Source organism: Mytilus trossulus, unplaced genomic scaffold (genome assembly GCF_036588685.1).
Source record: "Mytilus trossulus isolate FHL-02 unplaced genomic scaffold, PNRI_Mtr1.1.1.hap1 h1tg000050l__unscaffolded, whole genome shotgun sequence".
In the NCBI taxonomy this organism is placed as follows: domain Eukaryota; kingdom Metazoa; phylum Mollusca; class Bivalvia; order Mytilida; family Mytilidae; genus Mytilus; species Mytilus trossulus.
In genome coordinates this window covers 4,818,097-4,827,910 of record NW_026963292.1, presented here as the reverse complement: position 1 = coordinate 4,827,910, position 9,814 = coordinate 4,818,097, and the positions used below count along the sequence as shown (strand labels likewise).

At 32.6% G+C, this 9,814-nt stretch overlaps 1 protein-coding gene across 3 annotated transcripts; it reads left to right on the top strand.

Annotated features, from left to right (window-relative positions):
- The first annotated feature begins 1,927 nt into the window (after positions 1 to 1,927).
- On the top strand, positions 1,928 to 9,512 carry LOC134699247 (protein HGH1 homolog). Of its 3 annotated transcripts, none has more exons than XM_063560857.1 (4): positions 1,928 to 1,989; positions 6,885 to 7,550; positions 8,069 to 8,259; positions 9,249 to 9,512. In XM_063560857.1, the coding sequence occupies exons 1-4, from the start codon at positions 1,947 to 1,949 to the stop codon at positions 9,507 to 9,509; spliced, it is 1,161 nt and encodes a 386-aa protein (XP_063416927.1). In that variant the 5' UTR covers positions 1,928 to 1,946; the 3' UTR covers positions 9,510 to 9,512. The 3 variants fall into 3 exon arrangements, with proteins under 3 accessions (XP_063416927.1, XP_063416928.1, XP_063416926.1); XM_063560858.1 differs by lacking the exon at positions 1,928 to 1,989 and adding an exon at positions 4,867 to 4,973; XM_063560856.1 differs by lacking the exon at positions 1,928 to 1,989 and adding an exon at positions 5,236 to 5,323.
- The last annotated feature ends 302 nt before the right edge of the window (positions 9,513 to 9,814 follow it).

Below are 9,814 nucleotides of genomic sequence, written 5' to 3'. Positions count from 1 at the left end.
ACATATGACAGACGGAAACTTCGTAACATAAGCATACAAGATATGAAGCATACAGGTCTTCTGACTTCTGAAGAATAAAGCTTTAAACAAATAGTTTACGCCACCTGATAGTAATACCTATGTCTCGCATACTGCAACTTTCGTCGCAGGCGAGACAAAAATTGCAATTATATGTAATTATGTCGAGATAACGAAATAAATATATCGATATAACGATTTAAATTTCGAGATAACGAGATAACGAAATAAATATATCGAGATAACGATGAAATTATATCGAGAAAACATAATAAATATATCGATATAACGATTTAAATATCGAGATAACGATATAATTATTTCGAGATAACGAAATAAATAATTATCGAGACAACGATATAAATATATCGAGATAAAGATTTAATTATATCGAAATAACGATTTAATTGTATCGAAATAACGATATATATATTGAGATAACGAAATAATTTTATTTTTTTGTAGGTCCCCTATGGGCTTCCGTATATTCCAACATCAATCCGAATTCCGATGGCAATCAATCTTATTCGGAAGACTCCGTATACATACTATAAGTATTTTATTGTAATTATATTACAAAATATTGATCACATGATGCTAGTATTACTAGACTTGAAATTGCTTTACATGTTAAAATTAATCGGGTCCAGGACCAATCCAGTATATCTTATCATAATCCTTCTTTTTTATATCAATTTCCTATGTGGATACATTTAGAGAAATTAAGAGCCGGTAAACTCAGTGTATGAGAAATTTTTCCGCCTATGGAAAACATTCTTCTGCATTTATTTCTATATTTTTCAAGAAATTCACAATTGCATGATTGAATTTGTAGTAGAATTGTTGTGTGTATACAAAAAATGGGTGTTTCGGTTATAGTCATGTAGACCTAGACTTATCCTCAACATGTATCCCTAGCCTATATGTTTCCTCCTTTGTACTATGTAGCGAAAAGTCATAAGAAACGAGTGACCGGTGAAAAAGAATGTTCTTCCAATTCTTGAACCAATGCATACAAACATCATAAACTTAGTCTTCTGTGCACGAATTTATCATTTTTTTCGCGTAAATTTCGTATAATCCTCAAATTTGTTTGCAATCGGACAGTGTTGTTGTGAAAATATGGCAGGTAATTAAAGTTCGTGTTTTGAAGCCGAAGTTTAACGATTGTCACCTGTTTGTCAACAGTCGACAAAAAATCAACAAAAAGCATGGAAAAAAGCACGTGTTTAACATGTAAAATCAGATGATAGTTTATTTTAAAGGACATCCATGCGTATATAAAGTGATCACCGGATTTTTACGAGATGGGTCACACTGAGGTCACTTTGCATACGGAAAATATGTCGGGGGAATTGCTTCCTGGAAGGAAGCAATTAAAATAAAGTAAACCTTTTCTTAATATGAACAAATTAAAGAATTTTCTTCAGAAAAAAGTATATGTACATAAGTTTTATAATAAAAGCTATCCATTGGGTTATAAATAAACATCTGCATTATTTTTTTTGATTTGAGGTTTCTTATGACTTAGAAGTTTGTTAAAATTTGAATACTGCATGGTTTGCATTCACTGAGAGCTAGTGGTTCTACAATAGCAGCGAATTCTATGTAAGCGACAGCTGTGTTGGTAGATCTTGGAAACGTCATGGTCGTTGGAAAAGCGACTCGGCCAAACAAGGACATGTCGCTGATTCATAAGAACATAGATTAGAAGTAATCAAACATTTAGGTATTTGGTTTTTTTTCAGGAGAAAATATTTTTTCTAGTTTTTGTTCCAACTATTCTGTGCCCGTTCTTTGTGGATGTCGATCACTAGTTCGTCCGTACGGCAAATGCAATATATTTGTTGAGTTATTATTTAGATTTATATAGTTTGAAGTATTATAGTTCAATTTGTATTTGGTATACTGGTCAGTCAACATTGAGTATGTTTGTTATATCTAGACTAGTATGGTATTATAGTGAACATGGTAAATACGCACTTTTTGGACAACTTTATAGGGCCTATAACTTACAATAATGTAAAAAGTTAAAATTACAAATTATAATTTGTGAACAATGTATATGTTACAGTCATTTTCTAAATTTAGGCATTTTGTAAAATGCCTGAAAATTTTAGGCATTTTCTAAAATGCCTGCAAAATTCAGTCATTATACAAAATTACTAATTTTTCTGGGCATTTTACAAAATGCCTGGAAAAATTGATAGGCATTCTACAAAATGCCTGAAATGGTTTTATAGAATGAAATTATATACAATTAAAAGCTTTCAACACCGGAGCAGCTTTAATTATGATAATTACTAAAATTTAAAATAAGAGTATTAACAAACTTTACTGAATTATTCCAAAAAACTCTAAAAAAATATTTTTCATTTCTCAAAATGTTTGGACAACAGAACTGTCACACAATATTTGTCCTGATTTGTTTGTAAATACATTGTTTGGCATTAAATCTGGTTTAAGCACTTCAACCAAAGTTTGCAAACTGAATCATGATGTACTAGTATTTTGCCATTTCATTACAATGTACCTTTACTGACAAACACTTAACTTTCGACTTCATTGTGGTTCGCAATAAGCACACATGGCACACATGAATATCTTCTTTAGCAGTAGATACTTATTCTGTCAAAGCACTGTTATTTGTCTGTTAAATGCAGTTTTACTGAGGAAATTTTACAATTTTGTTTATTATCTTTCATAATATCTAAAGCCTATAGAGATAAACTAAACAGCAATAACGTTCAAAAATTTACATTGTAAAATCTAAAAATAAGACAATATGACAAAAACTGTCAATCGCTCCTCCTTATAGAGTTATTGCCCTATATATTCAATTTAAAAAAATTGTGGTCTTAAACCAAAATTATCTCCAATCCATATATTGGACCATATAAATTTAAACGTAGACACAATTTGCAGAAGGCTGTACTGATTGAAACACGTATCAGATGACACTACCAACCATACATTTGCATCACAACAAAACACAGCCGTGTATGGCGAAACCCATATTGTAGAGGGGAGTTTGTTTCGATGCATTTACCGAAAAATAAGCCCTTCGGCAAACATTTGCCGCAAGCTTGCGGCAATTGTTTGCTGCAAGCTTGCGGCAATTGTTTGTTGCAAACTTGCGGCAAACTTGCAGAAACTACACATATACCAATTTCATGTGTGTAAATACATTCAATTTATCTCTTTCAAATTACACAGCAACATTTTCAAAAAGTCAATTCCTGTCTTTATACTAACAGTCATGGAAAGAAGGGTTGCACACTGAGATTTAAGGAAATACATACAAGCGTTTGAGTTTTGAAAAAGTGGAAGGAGTCATTCTCAAATGACATAATATACATGTATTAAAAAATGAAAAAGGTAAAATCTCAAATGTGTATTGAGTATGTGGCTAGGTAATAATTGCATTACAGAATTTAACTTCATCTAAATAAACATGATCATGATGTTGCAGTACATCAGTTACAAAATCAAACTTATAATAGCTTAAGTTTTTCAATCTGCCACACATACATGTATATATAGTTGCTAACTTAATTATGTATGATAATAACATTAATTACTTTATTAAAAACATGCAATTCTATGAATCATTTGTACTTACACAATGGCATACTGATTATCCCATATTATTGAACCAAAATGCCTCCTTGATCTCTTATTTGTGAAATGCATTTCCAAACACAACCAACATGACCTAGCCACAATTTCAAATTGTTAGCATTCAGGAAGTGTCAACTAGGCATGCCCAGTCAATATTGTGTAATTCCTGCAATGTTCTGGCAAACATATAGAATGGTCAAAGTTTTCTGCAATCTTGCGGCAAACATATTGAATGGTCAAAGTTTTCTGCAATCTTGCGGCAAACATATTGAATGGTCAAAGTTTTCTGCAATCTTGCAGCAAACATTCTTCATTATTTCAAACTTTCTGGCAATCTTACGGCAAACATTAATGTTTCTGCAAACTTGCCGCAAGCTTGCAGCAATGTTTGCCGGAAGTTTGCAGCTAGCGGCAAACATCTGCAAACACTGATTTCTGTGTTCCTGAAAACTTTTGGTTTGCCGCAAGCTTGCAGCAGACTTGCTGCAAGTTTGCGGCAAACAATTCAGTTGTATGTACCAATCTAAAATTCTCATTATTTCTGAAAAGGAACATTAAATATATTGCCATATTTTATTCAAATGCAAAACTTTTTTCACATTAAGTATTCTACATGCATGACATGTACAGCAATCAGTCAATAAAAAAATCTTTTTTTGTCTACACATTTTTCACCCTACTGTTTTGAATCTAGAGTTTCAAAAAATTATATTGTTAATTTTGTTCTATTGACAATATAATCATAAATTCACTTCTGCATATGGTATCAGAATTACGAATAAGTATGTACTTTACTTAGTTTCACTAAAAATAATATATCCTATGACAAACAAACCTTCCATGGTGGTTTTTGAAAAATTAATTAATTCTACTGAACCATTAGCTATTTTCTTTGCAAGACATTGTGCTTTGTCCACTATGGTCAATGTCCTCCTTCTACAAATTGCCTAAAACTGAACTGGCAATTTGTTAAATTTTGCTTCTAAATTTCAGGCATTTTACAAAATGACTAGGTATTTTTAGTCATTTTGTATAATGCCTGTCAAGTTTAAGCATTTTATAAATTGCCTGAAAATTCAGTCACTTTACAAAATGTCTAAATTTAGAAAATGCCTGTAACATATACATCAATATCAATTAACACAATATATTTACAACTTTATAAAGCCAAGTGACATACACTTTCCATTAAAATTTCAGTCTAATCTACATTGTAAAGTATTTCAGTTTACGGATTCTCTTTTATATTCCGGAAACGGTTACTCTTTTACGATGTACTCATCACTTCCTGTTTTAAGGAAAACGTGATTTTCAAGGCAACATATTTCAACCAAGTGAGTTTCTTGATAAGTGAATGTTAAAGATTGTTGATAGTATAAAATAATTGACCAGTATGATATTCAAACGTATGTAGAGCCACACAAAACTACCACAACCCTTACACGTACCTACCTCGCTAGCCAAGGGTTACGTCTTGAAACTCGACTTCTCTCCATAGCCACAGGGGTTTGTTAAGTGGGTCAGACGAGGTTGGGCTATACAGGATAGCGATCGCCATTGACAGTAAAACCTCGTCTGACTCACTAAACAAGCCCCTGTGTACTCTCCAAGATGAAGTTGAAAGGTGTGATGGTCTCAATACAGAAACATGAGGAAAAAAAATGTCAAAACCGTTGCATAGAAAGTAATTATAAAACAGCTGCACCACTAGTTCAAATGATTATGAAGTCTGGCAAGGTATCAGGTCAGTTCGCCCATAGAGTCTGTTCGCTCTTTTTGTGAAAATAAGTATGTACAAAATGTATCAGGCAATTTATTATAAAAATAATACAAATACCGACCTACCTACCCTATTTATTTAATGTACATAATGTACAGTTGTATGTAACCTTAAACAGACATTCATTTTTTTTGGCCTAAGTGGTTCTCAAGTATAAACGGTGATATGTTGACACTGGACAGACAGACATGACAGATGTAGACTCTGTTGTCATCTTTTTAGTGTCCCCTCTTCAGTGATTTTGCTAGCGCTTGTCACTTTGATAATTTAAGAAACAGTATCCACATTGACGAAAGTATTTCAAATCAATTTCATCACTTTAATTTTGAAAGTGTAAAAAAAAATTTGCATTTAAATACCATACATCTACCTGTCCTTATGTTTTTGCAAAGTTTATGACCCCCAGGTAATTAACATGATCAATACAAGTTGTATTTACAACTTATCCGCTTATCGCCATAGGATGGGTCAGTAATCCAGTAATTATTAACATGGATTAAGCTGGATTAATAAACCTCATCATTCTCATAATTCGACCATCATAATTATTTTCCACAGGAAAATCAGTCAGTCTGCATTTCAACATCTACGTGTATAGTTTTGTCATTTGATCAAAATTGTTTCCCCCCGGCTGGTCGCATTTGAATTTCAATATTTCTCAAACGATCTCAAAAGAAGTTCATTTGTCTTAGATTCGTCATTCAAAATCTTCATCAAAATGTTTAAACAATTTACATTTTAAATATAGAACTTTATTCAAACGTTAAATGTTTTCACGAGTCAATCAGGTGCTTCCTTCATGTACATGTACTTCAAAATTTAAAATGAAGGAAGACACCTGAGCCACCTTTAAAGTGCATTTGAAAATGAAAAAAAAAGTATTTAGTGTTTTAAGGCATAATGGAATGATAATTTATGATTCATTTAACATGTTTAACATGTTTAAGGTTATAATTATATATGGTATACGTTTTTTGATTGAGTTAAGTCTGCCAATTGATATTTTATCGTGTGTTTTTCTATGTTGTGATGTTATGCTATTGTTTCAGAAAAAGGGAGAAGGTTTGGATCCATTAAAACGTTTAATCCCGCTGCAAAAAAACGTTTAATCCCGCTGCTAATGTTTGCACCTGTCCTAAGTTAGGAATCTGATGTACAGTAGTCATGGTAGTTGTCGTTTGTTTATGTAATATATACGTGTTTCTTGTTTTGTTTATATAGATTAGACCGTTGGTTTTCCCGTTTGAATGGTTTTACACTAGTAATTTTGTGGCCCTTTATAGCTTGTTGTTCGGTGTGAGCCAAGGCTCTGTGTTGAAGGCCGTACTTTAACCTACAATGTGTAATGGTTTACTTTTTAAATTGTTATTTGGATGGAGAGTTGTCTCATTGGCACTCACACCACATCTTCCTATATCTATATGGTGTTCACTTTTGTGACTTCAGCTGATGATATTTCTTTCAGATATGACAGAACACAGTAAAGAAGACCTGGAGAAAGAGTTCTCTCCCTTTCTGAATCCAGCAGCTAGGGGGGATGTCAAAAATATTGCAATAGACTATGTGTTGGGAATGACTGGAAAGGAGGATGGAAAACAAATGATTGCAAGCAGTCAGAAATTTTTAGATGGAGTTATCTCCCTTTGTGATGATTCAGATGAGGGCGTTCATAATAAAGCATTTAAAGCTTTGACAAATATTGCAACAGACTCTAAATTAAGTTTACAGATTGTTAAAAACAACAAGTTTTCAGAATTTATTGTGAACTGTTTCAAAAAATTCTTAGACCCAAGTTTCAGACAGGCTGATAGTGTGTGCAAATTTGTTTCAAACTTGTCAAGGCCAGAAGAGTGTGCAGGCTGTATAGCCACAATCATTCTACAAAGCAAAGATGTCAGTTTATCAAAGATTGTAAATGCCATGTGTAATGTGGAATATAATCTTAAGTCAAATTTGCATTTCCTAGCACCATTGCTGGGTAATTTGTCACAGGTGCCACAAGTTAGAACAGAACTTATGACAGAAAGAGAATATGTCATTCAGCGATGTTTACCATTCTTAACTTACCAGGAATCTGCGATCAGAAGAGGAGGAATAGCAAGTCTTATTAAAAACTGTTTGTTTGATACAGGTTGGTAGATATACATTTGTAGTTATAATTAGCCTGGCAATATGATATATATACAGTTAAAGTGGGGAGATATGCAGATACATGTAAGATCTAAATTTAGATAAAAAGTGACAATAACAATGAATAAAAACAAAAGGGAATGCATACAAATAAGGTTGGGAGGGAAATAACTCGTCCTCAAAAATATTTCTATTTAAGATTTTGCTGCTGGTTGCAACATTTACAATCTAAGTTTTAAAAGATTCTAAAAAAGCATAAAAATCATTACATTTTGAATTGTTTTTGAGGCAATTTTTCACGAACATAAGAAATACATGTAGCATTATTCATTCAATTACTGACCACTTTGACAACAAACATACCATTGTTCATTATTGTTTCAGCTGGACTCATTCCATGAAACAACAAGCACAAAGTAATAAACTTGACAGGTCAGATTGAATGATGCTCATATTTTTATGGTTCAATGGAAAATTCACTAAATTGACTGATAACCAATGTTATTTTATTTTCTACAGGTTACCACGACTGGTTGCTAGGAGACAAGGTTGATTTACTTCCTCGATTGTTGTTGCCCTTGGCTGGTGGGGAGGAGTTTGATGACGATGACATGGAGCGACTGCCAGCAGACCTTCAGTATTTACCTCCAGACAAACAGAGAGAGTCGGATCCAGACATAAGGAAAATCATCGTCGAATGTTTATTTCAGGTTGGTCAATGTCAAAAGTTATGTACTCTATCTGAGTCGAATTTTGTCATTTACCATGTTTTTGAAATCTAACTATATATTCATTATTATATTGGGATATTAATTTTTCCTGAATTTTGTGGTCAAAGGTGAACAAGCTATTTAGGTGTTCAACAAAATACAAATCTAATATAGGTCAATGTTGTGTGCAGACTTTAGCAAAACCAAAAATTTCCACGAACATACAATTTTCCCTCAACTCCTGAAAATTGGTACCCTTGAAAAATTAATGAAACCACAGAATTTTGAGCTGACAATTACTAAAAGCTGTGCACCTGCAACGAAACCAGAAGGTTTATACAGGAAGCACTATGCATACAAAGTAATAAAAACAGATTCAAGAGGCCAATACCACCATTTACATTTGATAAATTTTTCAGGTTTTGACGATTTATTGCAACAATAAAACCTTGTAAATACAACATTAAGAAATTATTGAGATGTTTTTATTATTTGGATGATAGGACTAGATTATTATTAAAATAAGAACTCACATTCTGATATTCGAAACATGTTTATATTTGTACGCAGATTAAACCGCATTAGGTACTGATATATTTTCATTTCTGTTCTACGTACTGACATAGATCTGATCACAATATTATAAAAAATGTACACAATAATTTCAGAATTTACAGTATCATCTGTTGAGTTTAGCTGTGAAATTTTTACTGCAGGCAGAAGTACAATGGACCTGCTAATAATAATAAGAAACAGTTAATATAAAAAAGAAGATGTGGTATGATTGCCAATGAGACAACTATCCACTATCCACAAAAGACCAAAATGACACAAACATTAACAATTATAGGTCACTGTACTGCCTTCAACAATAAGCAAAGCCCATACCGCATATAGTCAGCTATAAAAGTCCCAGATAAGTTATGTTTTATGTGAAGTGTAATTCTAAAAACACACATTTTTCTCAAACTGTTTAATTTATTTTTCAGCTTTGTGCAACAAAAAAAGCAAGACAATTTGTCAAAGAAAAGAACACATATGTTATAATGAGAGAGTATCATCAGTGGGAACCAGAACGTATGAACAATCCGGCAATAATGAACTTAATAGATGTTTTAATAGGAGACGAACCAGCTCCTCAACATGAGAACTTGAGGGAAGTGGAAGTTCCAGAAGATTTAAAAAAGAAATTTACAGAAGATGATGAAGAAGAAATACTTCAAATTAAAAATGAAATAAATTCGCAATAAATTTTTAAATTGTTATGTTTTTCAATTAAGAACCTACTATGCCATGTTTGCTGCAGCAGGAATTATGGCCCTTTTTAATTTGAAATTTGTTATTCTATTCTTAAAATTGAGAATGGAAATGGAGAATGTGTCAAAGAGACAACAACCCGACCAAAGAAAAAAAACCATGGCAGAAGGTCACCAATAGGTCTTCAATGTAGCGAGAAATTCCATCACCCGGAGGCGTTCTTCAGCTGGCCCCTAAACAAATATATACTAGTTCAGTGATAATGAACGCCATACTAATTTCCAAATTGTACACAAGA

Bases quoted from the DNA above. Each gene is read 5' to 3' on its own strand.
- LOC134699247 (XM_063560856.1), top strand. From the start codon at position 5,251: ATGAAGTTGAAAGGTGTGATGGTCTCAATACAGAAACATGAGGAAAAA. The intron at 7,551-8,068 runs GTTGGTAGATAT...TATTTTCTACAG, and splicing joins AAACTGTTTGTTTGATACAG to GTTACCACGACTGGTTGCTA. The intron at 8,260-9,248 runs GTTGGTCAATGT...TTTATTTTTCAG, and splicing joins TCGTCGAATGTTTATTTCAG to CTTTGTGCAACAAAAAAAGC.